This window comes from Amblyomma mixtum, chromosome 1, assembly GCF_055824585.1.
Source record: "Amblyomma mixtum isolate Tamu chromosome 1, ASM5582458v1, whole genome shotgun sequence".
Lineage (NCBI taxonomy): Eukaryota > Metazoa > Arthropoda > Arachnida > Ixodida > Ixodidae > Amblyomma > Amblyomma mixtum.
This window is the reverse complement of record NC_143012.1, coordinates 215,752,150-215,774,929: the sequence shown is the minus strand read 5'-3', so window position 1 is coordinate 215,774,929 and position 22,780 is coordinate 215,752,150. Positions and strand designations below refer to the sequence as shown.

General features: G+C 48.0%; 1 protein-coding gene across 4 annotated transcripts in view; it reads right to left on the bottom strand.

The window, feature by feature from the left end:
* Nucleotides 1–22,780, bottom strand: part of LOC149370801 (kelch-like protein 8) — a 56,440-nt gene that overhangs the window by 10,697 nt on the left and 22,963 nt on the right. For 2 of the 4 annotated variants that reach the window (XM_089563213.1, XM_089563219.1), the window contains exons 2-9: nt 17,295–17,594; nt 15,924–16,019; nt 13,840–14,115; nt 12,665–12,932; nt 10,803–10,946; nt 10,585–10,696; nt 5,383–5,551; nt 2,616–2,775 (exon numbers count right to left, since the gene is read on the bottom strand). In XM_089563213.1, coding sequence (XP_089419339.1) covers nt 2,616–2,775; nt 5,383–5,551; nt 10,585–10,696; nt 10,803–10,946; nt 12,665–12,932; nt 13,840–14,115; nt 15,924–16,019; nt 17,295–17,519 — 1,450 coding nt within the window. In that variant the 5' untranslated portion in view covers nt 17,520–17,594. Of the gene's footprint in view, nt 1–958; nt 1,019–2,615; nt 2,776–5,382; nt 5,552–10,584; nt 10,697–10,802; nt 10,947–12,664; nt 12,933–13,839; nt 14,169–15,923; nt 16,020–17,294; nt 17,595–22,780 lie in introns of those variants that run through there. The other 2 variants (XM_089563226.1, XM_089563234.1) reach the window with 2 other exon arrangements.

The following is a 22,780-nucleotide window of genomic DNA, read 5'->3' as shown; positions in this document are numbered from 1 at the left end:
ACTCGCTGCCGGCACGTTGCAGATGATATCGAACGCGGCTTTACAAGCTGGCTTCCCCTCACACAGACTACGCGTGCGAGGAAGCGAAGTGGGTTGCAGACTAACAAGATTAGGCGCGGCAGCCCATAAAAATTAAAACAAAAATTGCTAGAAGTGTTCCGTGCACGAAAATGGTAGCAACTACGCTGCACTGCGCAAGCTTGGCCTGTTGAAAAAAACCAGCCTGCCATCGTGCCACTGACTTCGCTTGTTTACTTCTCCAATGGCCTGTGGTATAGATACGTGAAAATTTTGAATGTTGCTTCATTACAAACACACTGCACTGATTACAGATGACAGCGTGAAGAATACACTAACAAGTAATAAGTAAATAAAAGTACTTCAATGCTGTTTGGTCCCCGAAACTTGTGAACTGACTGCTATGGACTGTAGTGGGAAATGGCAAGTGCATAAATACAATATCTACACCGTTTTCAACCAGCGCACTACCGGGCTAAATTCAAACGCGAACGCGCCTACGCTAACTCCTTGACAGTGCAGCAGGATATCCTTTTGGAATCGGTTCACGTTTACATCCTATAGGGCCCTGCATGGACAAACATGAGCCGTGGTGGTTCCTTGCCATAACTGAACCCCGAAAGACGGAACCATTGTGTTTTGTTCCTGCTGTGATCCTTTGAGGCCGCGGAGTAAAAGATGACAGCCGACTTCGCCGACAAGAGCCACGCAGCTGGGGCTTTATCTGTATGCAGCTTCGTGACGCATCTGGTAAATTGTTTCGCGACATCATCAGTGACCCTGACCTAAAGCTCTGACCTCCAGCCGCGTTCAGCCTTTCTTTTTGTCCGTAGCTCGCACCGCAGTTTCGTTTCGCAGCTGTGCCGACAGGTGGCTCCTCAACTCACTCGGAGCATGTGCTGTGTGTGGTAGATCTGAAGAAACAGTTGGACACCTCATACCCAAATGTGATGGTATCCATCCGGATGTCGATGCAGGCACAGTCACTCTTCCTGAGGCCCTAGGGTTTAGAGATAACAATGGCCATGTAAATGAATCTGCGGTTGAAGTTAGCAAAAAGCGATTGGAAGATTGGTGGCTGAAAAGCAGAGAGGTGACATAAGGTTAAAAGTGTAGGAAACCGCAGTGAAAGAATATGGCGAATTTTAATTACAATTTGCAGCAGAGTTAAACAAAAATAACGAAAAAAAGGCCGAGCGTGGTGGCAATTGCCACCACCCCGTTTCAAAGGGGACGCTTTTATCTTCCGTCCACCCATCCAGCAGCACGGCGAAAGGGAGAAAACGAGCACAAGTGCTCATCGGCGAGAGGAAAGCAGTGGAGGGAGAGAGCAGAGGGAAATGCCGAGCGTTTATTAGCGTGGCGTTATTGGCGTACGTGAAATGTACTGCGGTGCTCTCGAGTCGTCGTCCATCTTAATTCGCGGCTGACACGTCAGTGCGGTATTCAAGAACTCAGCATCCCCGACGCGAACCCGGGCTTCACACTGAATCCGTCATGGCGGTCGTCGTTCTGCTCCATTTCGCCCCGCACCTGTCGTAGGGGACGGCCCGGCTTATTTCTGGCTGCCTCGGGGAAATGGCTGGCGAGTGGCACCGACTTGAGAACGGCGCGCCCCTGCCGACCTATCGCTTTCCCTCAATGCTTAGCGCCCGCATACGAGGAAAATGCCCAGTACGCGGCGACGCAACTCGGATGTAATTACCCGCATAGCGCAGTGCGTCAACCCCTTGTTCCAGTCGACCTTCCTTTAGTACAAATTCGAGTTGTGGGTATTAGACTGAAATATACGTAAATAGTCGCTACATGTTTCTTTTATCTTGGCTCCTCTTACTATAAGTCCCCCCCGCCCCCTCAATCTTAGTTCCGTTTAAACGTACCCGACAGAAGTGGGTCGAGTAAGGTGTCGGGTTGGGTAAGGTCATCCCGACGCGACAACTGCACCTTTAATGAACTCGATCTCGGCGAGTTTGAACTGGAGAGACCCTCGAAGCGCATGAACGGGCGACTTGAGACCGGGAGAACATGAGACGCGGGTTTGCGCAGCTCCGGAGTTGTACAGCCTCGGTTTGGCGTGTGTCAGAGCCAAAACTATTTTCGCTGCAGCTCCGACGAGATTCGCATTTTCGAAACTTCAAAAAGTTGTCATCTATATTCCTAACAGCACACGATCCAGAACCCTAATTACAATGTGGCGCCTAGTTAAACAGTCAGGAAGTTTTTAATGCTTTTTTTTTGGAGAGATACACAAGGTATCCTAGTTATCTAGAGTATGTTATCTTAGTTGAGCGGTTTGCTAGTTAGCATATGTCTCAACTGTCCCGTGATGTCCTCAACTGGTGACAACACTATACCGAATAACGCGCCTTTTCAACTCAAAAAGCCAGTTTTTAATGGACGGAAATCTCCCTATTTAGAGCCGTTTTCCCTCCAGCGCGTTGAAAACTGCACAAGTTCAGAAAAATAGAGACAGTTTCGGTTTTTGGAGTTCGCTGAAACTCCATAAGGATTGCCTTTTCATTCGCTGAAAAAGGAAAAAAATTCCCCGAACATCACTGGTATAGAACACCGTGCGTATATGTACGAGGGACGCTTACCTACGACGTAGATGAAACCGTCGAGGGCGACGGCGCCAGCGCCTGCCCGGCGCTGCGTCATGCCGGACACGTACGACCACTTGTTCAGATGCGGGTCGTACCTCTCGCACGTGCTCAGCGAGGTCTGCCCGACATTGCCGCCAATGGCGTAGATGCAGTCCTGCAGACGCGGAAGCTGTCACTCAAGTTGGGTGCAATGGCAGTGAGTGTTATACCCGTGCCACACGGACAGATTTAATGCCATTAAGTGCTTACTGCCTTCAGTTTTAATGGCGTTCGTGCGGTGCCACACGGATAAGTTTAATGGCATCAGCCTTACTGCCATTCGCGACCTACTGAGTTCGCCACAACTCGTTCGCCCGTGCAATGCGTACTCTCGTTCCCATTCCACTCGCAGAAAAGCACGCAGCTTTGTTAGTAACAGCTTCCTAACCAGTAGGAAATAGTCAATTTTTAACTTTCAGTCAGATGAGGCATCTATACCGCATTTTCGATGTGAAGAGCGCCATTTTAACCAGCCTTATTGACAGGTACTCCCGACCTAAGTGCTGACATGCGAGTTTATGGCTACTTTTTCGACTTGTAAAGCAGGAACAGCCGTATTTTCTGGAAAATCGTTTTTACATTACATTTAAACAACATTCCCGATATATTGTGCTCATTAGGAATGTTTATATTCAGATGAAACTTTTGACTACCCTTAAGCGTTATCTTCATCGTCACTTTCGGTAAAGGCATTAAATGTCGACGTGCAGCACCAAATCTGAAAATAATGGCATTAACAAACTTAAGGCCTTAACAAAATGGCATTTATTGCCATTTCTTGTACGCATGTGACACGGGTATTAGGGTTGCGAATCCAGAATGGTCTGTGGCGCATCTTCAAGCAATGAACAAAAAGCTTGACGCATTGCTGCCCCTAAAGGAAACCACTGATGGAATTGAAAATGCTGTACAGTTCAGGTCTGTCAGAGTGACTCATTTCCTTCGGCACGTAGAACAACAGGAACGCGACATTAAATGAATGAGGATGAAAGTGGGCAATCTTGAAGCCCAGGACGAAAATACTTAGTCACTTGAAAGCCAGATCGACAAACTACAGATTGGCGGCACCGGCAGCAAACTTGGAATTCCACGGAATTCGGAGAAGAGAAAATGGAGAAATTTTGTCTAAACTTTATACTATCGCTGAGAAAATTCCGCTCCTACTGCTAAATTATCACGAAATAGTTGTAATCCATCGCTTGCTGGAAAGACGTGGTAAGATTCCTGGAGTTATCTGTCGGCTCGCTAAGCGAAGCTAATAGACGTACGGTTGGTGAATCTTAAAAAAAAAACAACTAAGTACGTCTGTTTGAGTAAATAAGGAAACGAACGCTGCTGAAAGACGTCACGGAATAAGCCAACCCACATAGTTGCAAATATACGTGTCACGCCAACGGCAAAACATTGCCTCCGAAGTGCGAGGGCTTACCAGCAACACAGAAACAAAACCGTGAAAACTTAATCAGCTCACTGTAAAGTTGATTTTCTTCGCGTGACTAATGCTGCACCTTTTGTTCTGCTGTAAACATATTTTCAGGCGAATTAAAAGCATTGGTTTCACTTTTTCAAAGTGCTTAAAATGTCTCCGTTTTAATTCCTCGTCTACTGGAAGCAGTAAATTGCAATTATCTGTTTTGCTTCGCTGCTTAAACGCGCCCTTTGATGCCTTTATGATCTCTGAAACCTGGAGTACCAATAAAATAGGTGTTCCTTGTTTAGTGAGAAACCAAGCATTGTTTTAAACCGTGGAAGTTACTACCCATGTTTACTGCATCTACATACGATTATGAAATTTTGTCTATTCGTCTGGAGAATGTGATTTTTTTTGTGCGTGTTATCGTCCCCTCATGGTTGTATGAGGAATTTGCTCTGTTTTCTTGAGTCATTCTTTTCGTGTTTAAATGGTAACTGTTTAAGGTTCGTGTTTGGTAGTGTATATAAACGTTAATTTATTGGGCTCAGATACCGACGGTAAAAATCTAGGCTTGTTAATGAAAACGAACGGGCTCTCGAGTAAATTCAGTCACCAACCTCTTACTGCTCATCATTATTACATTACAAATTTTGAAACTGACAATCTTATATCGAACATCATTCTTTGTGATATCAGCGACTACTTACCCATATCTCTCGTATTAAGAGAAAGCAGGAAAGAAGATTAGATGCTTAAAAGCGAGCTTTCATTTTATAACAATGAAAATCTCTTTAAAAAAGGAATTCTTTAGAGAATGTCGATTTGATTAGTAGGCGTGACGAAAAAACAAGAAAAAAAGTGTGACACTGTTAAGCATCTATAATGAAAGTGTTTCATTAAAAGCAGCAAAGCACACTCGTAGAAGCGTTAAACCGTAGATTGCTCATGACTGTATGAACAAAATTGCCAGGAGGCATAAAACACTGTATCATAAATTTATTAAAACAAAATATATAAAACATTTGCAGAGCTTCAGAACATACCGCATTCACCGCGCAAGAAAATGTTATTATGCCAACCTGTTGGGTTCTGCTGTGTGGTCTGGTGATCAATAATTATATTTAAGTTAGTGTAGTAAGCTATAAATTGGTTGATATATCAAGCAAGCAGTTCGTACGTTTGAAGAGGCACGTCATTAGGCGAAACAAGGTAGTTACCGTCTCAGACTACCCTGTTAAATCCCTGTGGAGCATTGATTGTGGAACGAGAGGGAAACGGTGGAAAGACAATTGCGGGAGACACGCTGACCTTGAGAACAGCGACGGCGACGCCCCCTCGCGGGGACTTCATGGGGGCGACAGCTGTCCACGAGTCCGACTGACTGTCGTAGCGCTCGACCGTGTTGAAGAAGGTCGTGTCATCCATACCGCCGATGGCATACACAGGTCCACTCAGCTGGCACAGGCCTAGGCCTCGCCTGCGTAAACGACAAGAAAAGAGACCGCAGCTCCTCCAGTGGGTTTATGCCAGTGGATTTTTGCATGCCAGAACAACACTGGGCAATGGGGATGACCCACTGCATGCCCTTTACAAAATTTTCTCTAGACAATCTGTAGAATGTTGATAGACTTTTGTCTATAAAGTTTATAAACTTTCTATACACAAATACTATAGACTAGTCTATATGCAGTACCAATCCTATAGACAGCCTATAGAAATTTTATAGATTCATGGCCATACAATTTTTTTTCTATAGCTATTTCATAGACTACGATAGACCAAAGGAAGTATTTATAGGAAGGCAATGAAGTCCATAAGAATATAGGCAGTCCATGGGCCATTTTCATAAGGGCAGGGCTCCAAATTATTTTCGATCACCGAATGTTCTTCGATGTGCTCCAAAAGTTCTGTACACGGCGCCCTCGCATTCTCACTTAATCGAAACGCGGACGCCGCGCCAGCTAGCCGTGCTTAGAAGCCTAATGTCATTCGCGCTTATTCCAATTCCACAGCGCGTAAAAAGACTAGGACGACAGAGGAAGACCACAGCGCTTTTTGGCGTTCCTCTGTCGTCCTTGTATTTTTTCGCGCTGTGTAATTGGAAGCATGAGACACCAACTAGCCGCACAATTCGTTTTGAGTATTCGCGTTGAGCCGCCCTGTTTGGAACAATGAGGTAACGTACCTGCTCCTGGCAATTACTGAGCGTGTTCCCTTATAAAAATGGCCTATAAACAGTCTATAGACTGCTTATTGAGTCTATTGACTTCCTATAGATATTGCTTTTTGTCTATTCGTAGTCTATTGACTGTCTATAGACAAAAATCTACTAACGTAGTCTATAGACTGTCTATAGACAAAAGTCTACTAAAAGTGTATGGCCATCAGTCTATAGAGAGAGAGAGAGAGGGAAAGGCAGGGATGTTAACCAGAAAGGATTCCGGTTGGCTACCCTGCACAGGGGAAGGGAATGAGGGGAATTAAAGAGGAAAGAGAGAAGTAAAGGGAAATCTCATCACAGGCGCAGTTCACACAAGAAGGGCTGTCGGCCATCGCGATCCGGAAAGCGTACTTATTCGTGAAGGCAACACCGAGCCATAGACGACACAGTAGTGTTGCTTCACGACGCGCTACATTACACGGAAGACGGAGGCGCAGTCCAGGGTCCAAAGTCCTGAGGCGACGGTTGCACAACTCACCAGAGTTCCACGCTGAAAGTGTGAGCTCCAGCCTCAAGGAACGAAGCCCACACGCTGCGTCAGCTCTCGTTACAGGGATATTAACGGGGATTCCGTCATTGTGGGCAGAACGGGCAGCTTCGTCAGCCTGGTGATTGCCATGAATGCCGCAGTGGCCCGGCAGCCACTGGAAAATTATGTTATGTCATTTCAATGTGGCGTCATGGTAGAGCTTGCGGATTTCGGCAACGAGTTGTTCGTGTGACCCACGGCGTAGTGCAGTTTGCAGGCCTTGAAGGGCTGCTTTAGAGTCGGTGAAAACTGTCCAGTCATGTGCAGATTCCTGACTAATGAACTGAACTGCAGCCCGTAGGGCAGCTAGTTCTGCACCAGTTGAAGAGGTGAGATAGGTAGTCCTCACCTTCATTAAAATAGACCTGGCCGGTATCACCACAGACCCAGCAGAGCTTGTTGAAGTCACTGAGCCATCTGTGTAGCCATGTATGCGGTGTGTATGGTTAAAATGCAAATGATGCAGTGTCAGTTGCTTGAGAGCAGGCAATGATATATCAGATTTCTTATTAATTCCAGGAATAGATAGGTGCACCCGGGGTTCATGGAGACTCCATATGGGTGAGCATGATCTTGATGGGTGGGCGAACTGCGAAGGAAGATAGGCACGGTGGGCTTGAATTACATTTGCAAATGCAGTATGTGGTCTGAGTACGGAAAGAGCTGCAAGATGATGACTCGGAACTCGCGTGAGGTGCCGAATGTGTGTTCTCATGGTTTCAACAGCAATGTATGAAGTAACAGGATGCTCGCCAGCGACAAGAATAGTGGCTGCCGTTGAGGCACATTTAGGTAGCCCAAGGCAGATTCGTAGAGCTTGCGCTTGAACACTTTGCAGTGCCTGAAGGTTTGTCTTTCTGATATTGTTTAAAATGGGAAAGCTATACCGCATGTATCCCAGGAACAGCGAACGGTACAGTTGGAGCATCGAGCGTACAGATGCACCCCAGGACTTTCCCCCGAGGAAGGAGAGAATATGAACAATCGCTGTCAGTTTCTTTCGCATGTCGTAAAGATGGGGACTCCACGAGAGGCTCCTATCAATAACAACGCCAAGGAAGCGATGGTTTTTCTCATAGGGAATGGCGTTGCCATTAATATATATGGGGTAACTTGTCATTTTTTTTCGCGTGAACGCCACGAGGGAACATTTCTCGGTTGAAATATTTAGGCCCTGCTGACGAAGGTATAACGTCAGTATCGTTGCCGCCTTTTGTAGTCTCGCACGAACTTGGGGACGGGTCACGCTTGATGCCCAAATACAGATATCATCGGCGTATATTGAGATCTGGACTGATTGTGGCAATGAGTCAACCAGGCCGACGAGAGCTATGTTGAAAAGAGTTGGGCTCAGCACTCCACCCTGCGGGACTCCGCGCGAATTTAGATGCGAAGAGGTTGGTCCGTCTTCAGTCTGGACAAAACACGACCTCCCTGACAAATAGCTGCGTATCCAGCTGAACATGCGGCCTCCAATCTGAGCAGCTTCTAATGCGTCCAAAATGGCCTGATGCGTAACGTTGTCGTAGGCGCCCTTGATGTCCAAGAATAGTGCCGCAGTCAATCTTTTCAAGTGCTTTTGGTGCTGGACGGACGATACAAGGTCAACCACATTGTCAATGGAAGAGCGGCCACTTCGAAACCCAGACATAAATGCAGGGTAAATTTGGTATCGCTCCAGGTACCATTCCACGCGTGTTAACAACATTCTTTCCATGACTTTCCCGACACTGCTGGAGAGTGCAATTGGTCGGTATGCTGAAATGTCGAGTGGTGATTTTCCCGGTTTAAGGAGTGGTACGAGACGACTGGTCTTCCATGCATTAGGAACTATGCCCTCGCACCATGACTTGTTGTATGTGTCCAGAAGAACCCGTCGAGCCTCTTGGCCAAGGTTGGCGAGCGCGGAGTATGTCACACCATCGGGCCCCGGCGATGACGACCTTCTGCAACAAGTCAGCGCAGCGTCAAGTTCCTCCATGGAGAACAAGTTATCCATTCGTGAATCCCGCGAGGGTGGAACATCACTGCAGTGCAGCGTTGTGGATGGGTTTGGTTGGCCTGTTATCCTTGCGCGAAATTCTTCGGCTACCGCGACCTCGCTGCGTTTTTGGTGGAGCGCGAGGGATTTAAACGGGTGGCGCTGTTGAGGGGACGTACGAAGGCCACGGATCACATTCCAAACGCGTGACAAAGGCTTTCGTGGGTCAAGTGTCTCGCAAAATGTTCTCCAACGTTGTGTCTGCAGGGCTTGAATTCTGCACTGAATTTTCTTCTGCAGGCGTCTTGCATCTCTGAGGTCTAAGCGCGACTTTGTGCGTCGGTATCTGCGCTCTGCCCTGCGCCGTAGTGCCCGCAGTCGTTGTAATTCAATATCAAAGTCGGTGTACTTTGCGACGGGGTTGTAGCAACACGTTGCGCTCTCCATGACCTCCTTAATTTTTTGTTCAAGACGTGACGAGAATCCTTCCATGCATGCATCCTCCATACGCGCTTTAAAAACTGTCCAATCAATGCGCTGCATACGTGTGGCAGAGCGGGACGTGCAATGGCCGGTAAAAATCAGGTAGGTTGGGATGTGGTCACTGCCATGGGTTTCTACATCCGAAAACCATTGGACGTTGTTGGTTAGGCATCGCGAAACGAAAGTCAAATCTAGGCAGCTGCTATAGGTCACCCCTCGAATATACGTCGGGGTTCCGTCATTTAGGCACTGGAGGCCGTGGTCAGAGGCGAAGGAGACGAGTTTCCTTCCACTAAGGTTCATCCTAACGCCTCCCCACATGGTGTGGTGAGCATTGAAGTCACCTATAATCACCCATGGACCGGAGGTGGCTTGCATCAAATCACTCAACCTTTTTTCGTCAAAGCGGCTTGACGGCGCCATGTACACAGCCAAAAGCGTAAACGTGAGGTCACGGCTCTTCACTGTGAGGCAAACATACTGGTTGTCATTGTGTGGGGGAACCGAATGATGCACATATGTAAGTTCACGTCGAATGTAGACGATGACTTTGCTGGTTCTGTTGCGCGTGGGGGAAGTAAAAGCTTCATAACCGGATAATCGGATTGCAGCTCTTCATTAGAAGGCACCATGGCTCCCCCGGAACAATCTTTTACGAAGGAAGTCAAGCAAGCTTTTATTTTTCAGTGGAATGCTCGCGGGCTCCAGTCCCGGATTTCAGATATTCGAAATTATGTTTATGAAAACCGCTTCCCCATTCTTGTTATCTGTGAACCGAATCAATCTATAGATGGTCTATAGACTATCTATGGCGTTGTATTGCCTCTAGACTATTCTCTATGATTTGTCTATAGACAGTCTATAGACTTTATAGACATAATCTATAGACAATCTAGAGACTGTCCAAAACTTTTTTTGTAAGGGTTGTTATCTTTAAATCATGTTACCATACGTGAAGAAGGACAGTGCCGACACAGTTGCTAATCCGTCTCGAAGGGTGAATAAGGACGGTCGAATTGCAAAGTCTTGACAAAGCTAAAATATCTTATCAATAGGAACGCTTGATCATGTGCTGTGTGCGCGACTACGGGTGTAGCTAAGGTGTTCCGATGGTTTCGCTCTTGACATCAAGAAGGCATAGTGAATTTGAAACGCTGTCTCTTGCGTTCACTCCGCCTTCATCCCAAAACCGTTAAAAGGAGTGGCGCAGTTAGCAAACAGGTGCTGAAAGGCATGCGACAACGCCGTTCAACGTGCACTGCAGGACTACGCAGTTGAAATGCAGCGTTGACTAACCTGGGTACGTTCATAGGACATATCAGCTTCCAGCAGTTTGTCGAAGGATCAAAGACTTCGGCGCTGGCGAGGTGATGCTTGTCGTCACTTCCGCCCACGGCAAAGAGCTTTCCTGGAAAAATATAAATAGTTTCGCTACTCTGCGGTGCGGACATACTTTACTTTACGCTCAAGAAAGCCACCCCTACGGATTGAGCGAACGCGAAGCGCTAGCTTACCGTCGACCGACACGACTCCGACGTGCCTCCTCCTGGTCGTCATGTCAGCTGCCTTCAGCCACTTGTTGTCGGCGATGCTGTAGAACTCTGTGGAAGATGACGGCTCTCCATTGGCGTCTCGTCCCCCAACGCAGAAAATGGTCCCTGTGTGACACGTATGGGATGTGCTCTTACACGAATGCTTGCTTTGTAGAGCTCTTTGGTCATTCCAGCGGCGGAACTTCCCGAAGGAGCCTTGTTTCAAAATTCAGCACACTGATCGGTTCAGAACTCGAGTAATAAATGACTGTCACGGCACATACAACATCCATAAAACCTGCGTTCGGCTGCTCAAAGCATCTACAGAGTTTGTCAAAATTATAAAGCCCAAGGAGTTCGTTTTTAAGTCGCGTATAGGGAGACCCTTAATTGTAGCACAATTGAGAGTCCTGAGCTTCGGCGGGGCTAACTGCGTTAGTGTCTGACTATGTTACACGCAAAATAGCTAGAGGTGCGCGACGTTACGCAGAGCCTGCGCGCAGTCATCCGTGCAGCAGCGACAACATGGCTTACCACGCAATGACACCTTAAAAATGCCGTCCGATATTACGAAACCCGATACAGGAAGCAAATAGTGATTCTTCGGTAGCACACCGCTGCGTGTAGTGATCCTTCGATTTAACGAATCCACTTGAGCAACTGGTCATTTTTTTTTTTTGTTACTGCATATGTGTGATCGAGCATTACGAGCAGAGCAGATGCAGGCTGCTCATTACCTCACCACATATGTCGAAAATTGAACAAATGTTGAATATGAGTATGTTGAATAAGTTATTATGCTGAAAGTTGAAAAATGGAAGATCACCAGCGCCAGAACAGAATACCTGAATTGTGAGACAGCATGCATATACCCTGAGAGGGTGGTCTCTCTCTGCCTGCTGTTGCACAGTGATGAGACACCAACAAGTTTAGCACTGTACACTTTTGAAACACGCAGAAAACCAAAGTAATGTTCAACAGCCTAGCAAGGGAACAGCAGTTCGCCATTGGAAGCGAGGTGCTGGAAGTAGTAAGAGAATATGTCTACTTAGGGCAGGTAGTGACCGCAGATCCGGATCATGAGAGGGAAATAACTAGAAGAATAAGAATGGGGTGGAGCGCATATGGCAGGTTCTCTCAGTTCATGAATGGTAGCTTACCAATATCCCTGAAGAGAAAAGTATACAACAGCTGTATCCTACCGGTACTCACCTATGGGGCAGAAACGTGGAGGCTAACAAAGAGGGTTCAGCTTAAGTTAAGAACAACGCAGCGAGCTATGGAAAGGAAAATGATAGGTGTAACGTTAAGAGATCGAAAGCGGGCGGAGTGGGTGAGGGAACAAACGCGGGTTAATGACATCTTAGTTGAAATCAAGAGGAAGAAATGGGCTTGGGCAGGGCATGTAATGCGAAGGCAAGATAACCGCTGGTCCTTAAGGGTAACGGAGTGCTTTCCAAGAGAAAGCAAACGTAGCAGGGGACGGCAGAAAGTTAGGTGGGCGGATGAGATTAAGAAGTTTGCGGGGATACAGTGGCGGCAACTGACAAAGGACAGGGTTAATTGGAGAGACATGGGAGAGGCCTTTGCCCTGCAGTGGGTGTAGTCAGGCTGATGATAATGATGATGACTTTTGAAATATTTGTGAGTTCATTTAAGCACACTGCGTGCAAGCGCGGCATCGAAACCTTACCAACTTGATACAAGTGGGCTCCGTCTATACCAGGGAAAGCAAGACCGTCTCCAACGTGTCCATTTTTCTGTACGTGGCCGCGACTGTTGCAAGAGTTCGTGCCTGCATTCGTGTGCCTGTGTATACTGAGAGGAAGCGAGCATGCGCGCACCGGCGTAGCTGTGCCGCGGCCTGGACCGCTCTCCGGGCGCCGGCGGCAGTCCCACCAGCAGTCCGGCCTTCCACAGCTGCTGGTCCCGGGCCTCGTCCAGCAGGTCCCGGCACCGGTGGCAGCCGCACAGCAGCTCCTCGTCCTCGGCGCGCCGCCGCACGTAGCCCGGTGGCAGCAGCGGCAGCCGCACCCGAGACAGCAGGCCCGGCAGGTCCCCGGATCGCGCCCCGATGTCGTGGCGCACCCAGCTCAAGAGAGCCTCGTACACCTGCCGCCATTTGCATGAACTATGTGACTAACTGTGGGGATGAAACGCGCAAATCGAGAAATCCAGCGATAGCTAGCGTAAAAGTCGTCTATACATTTCAAATCTCTGCTCCTTTCTTCCCTTCCCTAATCCCTTTCTTCACGGTATCGTCTAGCTACGTAACACTGCTGCCGCGCCTTTCCTACATAACCCCTGGTTATGTAGGAACCCCAGTTGCTTCGGTAACCCCAGTGGCTTCGGTAGAGCGCGGAAGCAGGGTCTGTTAGGAATTTGGTGTAAAGTTTCACCAGCGCGGACTTGCGGTACTGCTACTGCCAAGTTTTTCGAATTATGCAGCATGGTGTAAACGTCACTTTTAAGCTTGTAGTGTTTTTCGCTCCCGTTCGCGACGTGCCGTGGTTGACCTTGGCGTCGGAATGAAGGGAGCACACAGCGTCGATCCGAAGATCCGGATAACACGGCGACGAATTGAAGAGAGAACGCGAAAGCGAACCTAAACGAACTTCACGTCTGCTCCCAGGTGCCTTCGTGCTGCACTGTCCCCGGAGTAGCGCGTGCTTTAACTGCTTTAACAACAGCGTTTTCGTAGTCCCGTGCACGGCTGGTCTCGAGTGGTATGTTTTGGTTCCTAAACGAGGCTCCTATAATGACGTGATCGGGGTTTGAGTTTCCGGCTTATAGAGTAGCTGTTCCTTTATGATCATACGCAGAAAATCGTTGGAGACTTTGTGTTATTTTTTTTTTTTGCGCTCCTGCGAGTAAACCTCCCCCTCCCTCTTCTCATCCCTTTAGAGCTCCTGTTCGCAGGCCTTTCTGGATGAAATAGCCACAAATGGCACAGAAGTTCTCTATGCACTGCCGCTTTGGAATGGAGTCTGGGTGCTATGCGCGCCCCCTGTATACGTGCCTGGGCTTCGGACTCCACGCTGAGGTCGGCGGCGGCCAGCAGCCTGGCCAGGTGCTGCGTACCCAGGGCGAGGAACTCGCGGCCGGAGGACACCACCTTGGGGAAGTTCCCGCGTGCAAACAGCTCGGCGCTTCGGGCCAGTCCCCGCAGGCCGTGAGACTCGGCGAACTGCCACACACCCAGTGCGTTGGCCGGCTCCAGGTGTGCGCGCACAAAGCCCGAGCAGGCCCGCGTCAGGGGCTCCATTTGCAGCACCGACGAAGCGTGCAGCAGAGCCTGCGCGCATGCGCACAGGCGCTACTCTTGAAGGCGCTCTTCTCTGGGTCCTCCTGATAATAGTAAGGACACATAGCTCTGGTGCAACATTCAGTCCGCAGGAGCAGGAACACGGGACGTTCTGTGTGCCTTCTCTTGTGTTATGTTCTTTCCGCTCTGTGTGCCCTTTATTAAGTTTGGCCAACAAGCCCGAACCGCTACCAAAATGTCCTTCCAAAATAGTGGTGATCTGGCCTGTCTGCAAGACGTGATCTTAAAGGAAATCGCACAAACAGTGGTCTTCTTGATACCCGGCTGAAAACCCGTGAGTTCTCATGCTGACGGTAGCACCTCATGGGTTCCATCCCTGGCTCATGGAATTGTTCGTTTGAGTTGGGCTTTAGATAGCCCACAATCGTCACAAATTTTGGCACAATCATCATGCCTAAGGTGTGAGTGTACCCATGGTGTTCAGGGAATGAGTAATTTTTCCTTAACCGACGATTACTCTTCAGATGTGAGTTAGACACACGGTGAATGAACCACAGTACTTCATCGTGTTTCCAGGGAAAAATAAAAAAATATTTTTGTGATTGAGAATAAGCTGAATGTTTCCTATCGTGTTGCTTGCGCCTGCGTAGCCGTCTCGAAAGCTCGCGGACCATGACAGCTACGAAATGAATTCTGGAGCCTAAGGCCTCGCCTTAAAAGTAAGTAGGTAACCTGTACTAGTCTGCCCGACCAACGCAGAGTAAGCCTGATTTCCAAACTACCTGTTATCGGTCAGCATAATACACAAGAAAAATTGCATCGCAATAGCTGGTGGGCTTCATAAAATTTTGCGGCCAGTGGTAACTCTACTGTCAGACGAGCCCTAACGCTACTGCAAGTCTTGCTGAAAAGAAGAAATCGAAAGAAACCGGAATAAATCAGTTTTTTTTTTGTGGAAAGCGATGGGACCATCTACTTCCAGAAATAGAAAATGAGAGCCGCTCAATCTGAGAGCCGCTCAGATTGTCTGACGTCATGAACTGCGTTAGCAGACTGCGTTTTTAGATAGCGCTTTTCTATCTGATACGTTTGCCTTTTGCCGCATCGATCCCGTTGCCTGAAAGTTGTGCCAATTAATTTAGCATTACTTGGGCAGGCTTTTATGGCTCGCTACTTATTTTATGCTTTACATCTGCTGCATTTACACTTCACATTACGTTGGCTGACTTTGTGGGTCGCTAATTTTTTTATGCATTTACATTTGTCGTGTTATGCATAATTTGTCATCCTTGCCGCATTACGCTGGATCAGCCGATGACGCGCGCTGACACGGTCGCTTTCACTCTCTTCGCACTCGCTGCTCGCGTGAGGGCGTCACTGCACCCGCCGCTCTGCCTTCCCTGATGCAAATTTTCCCCTCTCGCTTCTCGTCGAAGCGGCGGTTCTGGTACTTAGCTCGCTCGCGCTTGGTTCGCTGCAGGCGCCGAAGGCTTCATCCGGCGGCCACGCAGGGACACGCGCCAGCATTTTCATCTAGTGACACTGATATTACTTACGCAGTAAAAAAATGCCACGAACCCGAAAAAAGGATTGCTATTGCGACAGAATCAATAAAGATAAATCGATGGGACATGCTACCCCTTGTCACCGTACTGAAGAGAATCATACTCCTCTGGCGGTAGCCTGCAGTAAAAGGGCTAGAAGTGTAGAGTCTTAACACAAATGCTACATGCCTACTCTTTTGTTTTGAAATTTGAATTCCACTTTTAAGATCGCCGGCATGTGTACCACTTTAGTTTGATCGTTTCAGTGCATTGCCCTGACGTTAGAGATTTTACCTGCACGCCCTCAACCGTGAGTTGAACGACTCCCGTGTATGCAAACTGGATAAGCTTGTCCATGGCCACTTCATCGATGTCGCCAATAGTCACCTCCTGCAAAAAGGGACGACACCTAGCTATTTTTCGTTGATCTCATCCCAAATCACATGGAGATGAGTAGCGTACTTCACGAAATACCAATATGTTTTAAGAAGACATCTTAAGTTCAACTCGAGAGTGATGGAGAAAATACAGATGATGAGCGACTGCTTCCAGCTTTATACAGAGCTCTTGATCCGTCTTCGAAGTTACCATTTGTCGTTCTTGTATGGTCACATTTAAGCCTCGAAGAAACACTATTTCTAGGCCTCTAAACAGGTTCCTAGCATTATTCTAACAATGGCTAGCAATGTGGCTTGAAAAAGTTCTGGTTATCTTGAAGGGGTGCGTGGCGAAGCTAGAATTGCATTTATTTCAAGATGAAATATTTTTTCCACTATATACTTAATTGACAGATAACTTGACAAACATATACACCTTTTTTTTTCACTCCTTGTCATCATTAGTTCAGTTCAGTTTTATTCCTTAAAAGCCCCCTTTTCAGGGGGTGTTACATAAGGGATTGTATTCATAACTGTAATCGTCATCAGCTTAACTACGTCCACTCCAGAACAAAGGCAAACTTCCTAATCCCATCCGCCCACCTGACCACTGACGCCCTCTGCTACAGTGACGCTCTCTTGGAATTCACTGCGTTACATTCAGGGGCCGCCGTTTATATTGCCTTCGCATTACGTACTGTGCTCTGCCCATGCCAATTCCTTCTTGATTTCAAATTAAATTTCTTTATTACTGCCTCTACTAGGATATCAATAACTCGAGTTTGTTCCACATTCATTCTGCTCTCTTTTTGCGTATTAACGTTACACTTATCTTGCTTTCCATAGCTTTCTGCGCTGTCCTCAATTTAGGTATAACCCTTTCGGTTCGCCGCCACGTTTCTTCCCCATTGGATAGTGCCGGTAAGATGCAGCAGTTATATACTTTCCTGTTGAGTTGTATTTCTAAACTGCTATTCATCAATTGAGAGTGCCTGCCAACTGCATTCCGCACAATTCTTATTCTCCTAGTTACTCCTCTTTCATGGTACAGATCAGTGGTCCCTGCCCGCCCTAAGAGCTGTTCCCTTACTCTTGAGAGTTCGTGCTCTTTCTGCAAAGCACGGTATGCGGCACTTGTCTTTTTTTCGTGGTATAGCGTACCTTCTTGCAGACTAAGGGATGAAAAAAAGAGCGTCCAACAAGTGAGCACAAATCCCGACAGTAGCTCACGAGTTATCTGAGCTTAATTAGTGTCAGTGCGTCCTGGTGTTTGAGACGCGCGGCATACCTGCTGCTGGCTCTCGGCGAGAGGCGTGGTGAACATGGCGTGGAAGTAGGGCGAGCAGCAGGCCAGCACCAGGCGGTGGCATCGCCACGAGCGATTGCCCACACGCAGCTGCACGTCGCACAGCTGGCCGTCGTCGAAGAACTGGCGCAGGCGCCGGAACGACTGCTGGGCCACGTCCGGAGCGGCGTACGTCACCTGCCCGGCCTCCTCTAGGACGTCGCTCATGCCGGCCGGACGGCGGCTCACGGGCCGGGTTTCCCCAGGAGAAGGAACCTACCGTCCCGCATCCTCTGGACGACCCTGCAGCACACAAGCGGCGCGTGTGAGCGCGCGGTGCTGTTCTTTGTGTACTTCTATTTTAGAGTGTAAACTAGTATAGACCGACGCCTGCATGGGAAACCGGACGAATGGAGGCGTCGGCGGCATGATCGGACACCCGAAACCACCGGAGAAGCCAAAGCAAATGCGACACTCCGCAGTTCGGCGGACGAGGGGATGTGAGTGCAAAGGGCAGTGAGCTGGAAGAACGTGCGTTTGAGAATGCCAGTGAGTGTGTGTTTTTGGACGTGGGGTTCGGTACGAGAGGAGACATCGGAAGTTGGACCCTGTTGTGGTGGAACTTCAACCCCTGTCGTTCTTTTGGGTCGAAGACGGCCGCACTCTGACGCGGCAAAGCACGGCGATCGGAGCCATGTGACAATCGGGTCCTGTCCGGGTGGTCCATTACGGTAGGTTGGTTGTTAAGCCTTGGCCACCGAGTGGGCCGCTCAGGTCGCCGCCAGCCATGGTTTGGTGGCCATCTAGCGCGGACCGTCTGCGTCTGCATTTTTGGCGGAATAAATGTTTTCCAATCCAATCCAGAGGAGTCTTGCTGCCGCCGTTCTCAATAGTGGGCTAGCGGTGTGATGTGCATACCAATGCGGTCAAGCTGTGTGTAACCGGGGCAGTGTGCATCGTGTTTGCCAAAATTCCATACTTTAACTGTATTTCGCCGTCCGTCTTTTGAGCGCATATATTCTATTTTAATCTAGTCCTTAGCTAACACGTGTGAGACCTGAAGTTCTCGTTCCGAAAATGCCTACGTGCTAAGTGTGAGTTAATGAGAGTGATGCACGGTCAGCTTTTATGGTCTTCGAACACTGGCGCCGTTGAACGCATCGTCTGTGTTCTCGCCAGAAATACATGCCAGCGACACAGCACCATCTGCCATTTTTCAAGTCCGGCCGGACCTCCGCAGTGCCAGTGCCGATCGACAGAGTGCAGCTCAAAGATTAGGGTACGCGAATATTCGAAATTTTCGACTAGCGTATCGAATATATGGTCGTATTCTATTCGCTTAACGAATCAAACAGTGCACGCTCAAAATTAACCGAAAGGAGTCGAACACACTTTCAAGTTTTCGAATAGCTTTAGACAGAAAGGAGTAAAACAGAAAGGAGTAAAAAGGGAGTAGTAACCTGTCCTCTAGTGAACTCTCCTTTAGACTAGGGAGTGTGCTAGAGGACACCTTACCCCCTTTTAGCTCCAATGTAGGCGTATTCGTGTTACGAGTGTCTAGTCCTGGCCATTATAGTCGGCGTCGGAAAGAGGTTTCAATGCCGCCACGCGGTCCATTCGGGTGACGGCGTTCATAATGCTCATACATGTTGCCTCCAAGAGGCTTCAGCTTGCTTTTGCAAGTCCTGCCTTGATGCCCATTCTCGTATGTTGTGGATCATAACTGTAGTCCAGCTCATGAACTAATAAGTAGCGGGAGTTTATTCGCTGGTGTATAGGTGGTTCTCATATGCTCATGAGCATGTTCCATGTAAGTTACATATACAGGATCTTCTTTACGAGCTTCCAAGAAGAGTAGCTTTTACTTTTATATACACATTTTTTCGTTATAAACCATTTCGTTATAGGGATGTTCCACAGTATTTAACGGACAGCCAAACTGCTGACCGCCCTACACTTCCTAAGCATCACGAAAAAGTTTAGCGCACTCATGACGAGCGACAGGGTAGACAAGAAAACACAAGCGCCTGTGTTGTCTTGTCTACCTTGCCGTTCGTCGTGAGTGCGCTAAACTTTTTCGTGATGCATTACCAACTAGCTCAGATGTCGATCCTTCTTCAGTTCCTAAGCAAGTTTGCGTGCCTGAAATGGTTAGTTGGAATTGAATTATTTGTCTCAATGTGATATTGAAATTGGTTTTTGAGGGAAGGAAATGGCGTAGTAACTGTCTCGCATATCTCGATGGACACTTGAGCCGCGCTGTAAGGAAGGAATAAAGGGGAATGTGAGCGAAGAAATGAAGAAAGAGGTGCCGTAGTGGAGGGCTCCGGTATAATTTCGACCACCTGGGGATCTTTAACGTGCACTGACATCGCACAGCACACGAGTGCCTTTTTGTGTTTTGCCTCCATCGAAACGCGGCCTCGGATACTCCGGCTCAGTAGGCGAGCGCCCTAACCACTGAGCCACCGCGGCGGATTTTGCCTCAATGTCCCGTTGGTCGATTTAGGAACTACCTGCCGTGTTATATGGCATGAATTTGGCGAGAGAGCACAGTGTGTAGCAATGATTACATGCGCTTATAAAGCAAGGCAACAGCCGGAGTGCCCAAGGAATAACATTTAAAGAAGTTAGAACCGTTATTACGCTGAGCACCGAGATTGAGAGTATCCGTGGCACCCACTAGGAAGAAGCTTCGGCACACACTGAAAGATAAGGACCTTGTGGCCACCCTAAACTTTGCACTTGGGAGAAAGAACAGATAAAAAATTATAGCGAGACTTTTTCATGCGACATTAACAAAGAAATTCCAAATGGAAGAGGTGTAATGAACAGAAAAACATGCCGCCGATGTGATACCTTGACGATTAACACTCCGACCAAAAGAGGGGAGTTATAAAGGGTACTCCGGATGGCGACCTACCTTGCTTGCCTTGTTTCCTGCCATGGTGACCTACTGCCGTCCGCAAACTTGAACAGATCACTCGAGCTTGTGGCTGGGATTGACACCAGAGCTACTCTATAGCCATGAAACGTTGTGCGCTGGGTCCAAAACCACGTGGCCCGGTGTATTTCCAGCTGCTGATAATAGCGAGCGCCCCGCTCGTTTTCAATGCCCTCCCGTTTCTCATCGTTCGCCGCGGAGCGTGCCCGCTCATGACGGGGCAGTTTCGTGAAAATTGAAAGCCGTGCAAGCTGCAGAAGCTTCGCTCGCTCATATCGACCTGCTGTTATAAGAAAGCTGCAAGCGCATAACCACGGGCAAAGGCGGTGAAATGGCCCCGTCACGAGCGCACACTCTTCGCCGTTAACGACCGCAGACGAGAGAGCAGTCAATGCGGACAGGGGCACCCCCTAGTGAGCCTTCGCAAACACACCTAGTGGCATAGTCTCGAACCCAGCGGCCAATACTTCGTGGCGCTGGCGTCTGTTCAAGCCACGTGCTCGAGCATTCGCGTCACAATTTGCTTGCGCTTAAAGGGAAACTGCATAGGTTTTAGAAATCAACGAGCTTAAGAGGGTCGAATGTGTAAAACTTGAAGGTAAAGCGTGCGAAGTCTTTTTGGGCTAGCACTTGAAATAGTGAAGTAATCGCCGATTAAATTCGCGACGGCCTTCAAGCTTCTCCGCAGCGCAAAACGCTAAGTGGGGAGCCACATGATGACGTCATCGAAGGTATCTGCACATTTCCAACGCACAAACGCCTGCTTTGAAGGAAAAAACCAACGCCACCGAAGGTAAACCCTGCCGAGAGTTGTTTGGCAGCGTCTAACGAGTCAGGGTAGGGTGTGGCGGACGACAGAGGTAATTTGAAATCGTATCTTCCGGGACGTCACACCGAACTTCCACGCACTTCTCCCGTGCATTGAGAAGAAGCGCAAAATTCAATCGTCGATTTTTTAAATGCTAGTGCAAAAACACTTGGCATGCTTTACCTACAGCCTATATAGATTTGAATCCTTGACTATCGCGAAATTCTCAAAAAAGTGCTGCAGTTGCCCTTTAAATTAACTAACAGTGCTCAAATATGTCACAGCCAAGTCTTCACGCGGAAATTATTATCCAGAGGGGTGAAGATTCTAAAATTTTCGCATTTTATGTAGCAGCGTGCTAAAAATTGCGCGCTGCCAAAATACATGCTCTTCCAAGAAGCTTGCAGGCAAAGCAACCCCTCCAGTGCTCGTAACCCGTCGAAATAGCCGACATTTGTTTGGCCGCAGCGCCGAGGGTAACTACGTTTTCGAAATTAAAAAAAAACGGTATGGAAATTACGATGGACTACACCGCCTATCAACAAATAAGGAGACTTACAGTAATAATCTAAAAGTTAACCACTCAATATTAGTTAGCATGTTTACACATACATGCATGTTAGCATCTCTACCAGTTAGCTTGTCTTAGTTGGGTTCTGATGTGGTACACCGCTGGCAATGCTATGCCGAAAAACACATTGCTCTAACTCAAAAAGCATTTTTCTTAAAAAACCAAGAACGTCTTACGTAAAACACCCGCTATAGTAACATGTACGGCGTTCAATTCTGATGGAGTTTACTGCACCTGCTATAAAGCCATGTGATTGTTGATCAAAAGTGTTTCTACTTACTTTTTCATAACTAAATCATCATTATCATTATCTGTCGCACTACATCCACTGTACGGCAAAGGCGTCCCCCATGTCGCCCAATTAACCCCGCCACTCGCTACCTGCGGCTACCGTATCGCCGCTAACTTCTTAATCTCAACCGCCCATAGACATAACTTTCTGCCGCCCGCTGCTACGCTTGCCTTCTCTTGGAATCCACTCCATAAACTTTAAGGGCCAGCGGTTATCTTGCCTTCGCATTACACGCCCTGCCCAAGCCCATTTCTTCCTCTTGATTTCGACTAAGATGTCATTAACCCGCGTTTGTTCCCTCACCCACTCTGCCCGCTTCCTGTCTCTTAATGTTACACCTATCATTTTTCTTTTCATAGCTCGCTGCGTTGTCCTTAACTTAAGCTGAACCCTCTTTGTTAGCCTGCACGTTTCTGCCCCATAGGTGAGTACCTGTAAGGTGCAGCTGTTGTATACTTTTCTCTTGAGGGGTATTGGTAAACTGCCATTCATGATCTGTAAGAACCTACCATATGCGCTCCACCCCATTCCTAGTCTTCTAGTTATTTCCCTCTCATGATCCGGATCAGCGGTCAATACATGCCCTAAGTAGACGTATTCCCTTACCACTTCCAGTACCTCGTTACTAATTACGAACTGCTGTTGAACATTACTTTGGTTTCCTGCATGTTGATTTTTAGACCCACCGTTCTGTTCTGCCTTTCTAACTCATTGATCATGCCTTGCAGTTCGTCTACTAAGTGACTTAGCAAGGCAATGTCATCAGCGAATCGCAGATTACTTAGGTATTCTCCATTAGCTCTTATCCCCAACTGTTCCCAACACAGGCTTCGGTACACCTCCTGTAAACAGGCGGTGAATACCATTGGCGCAA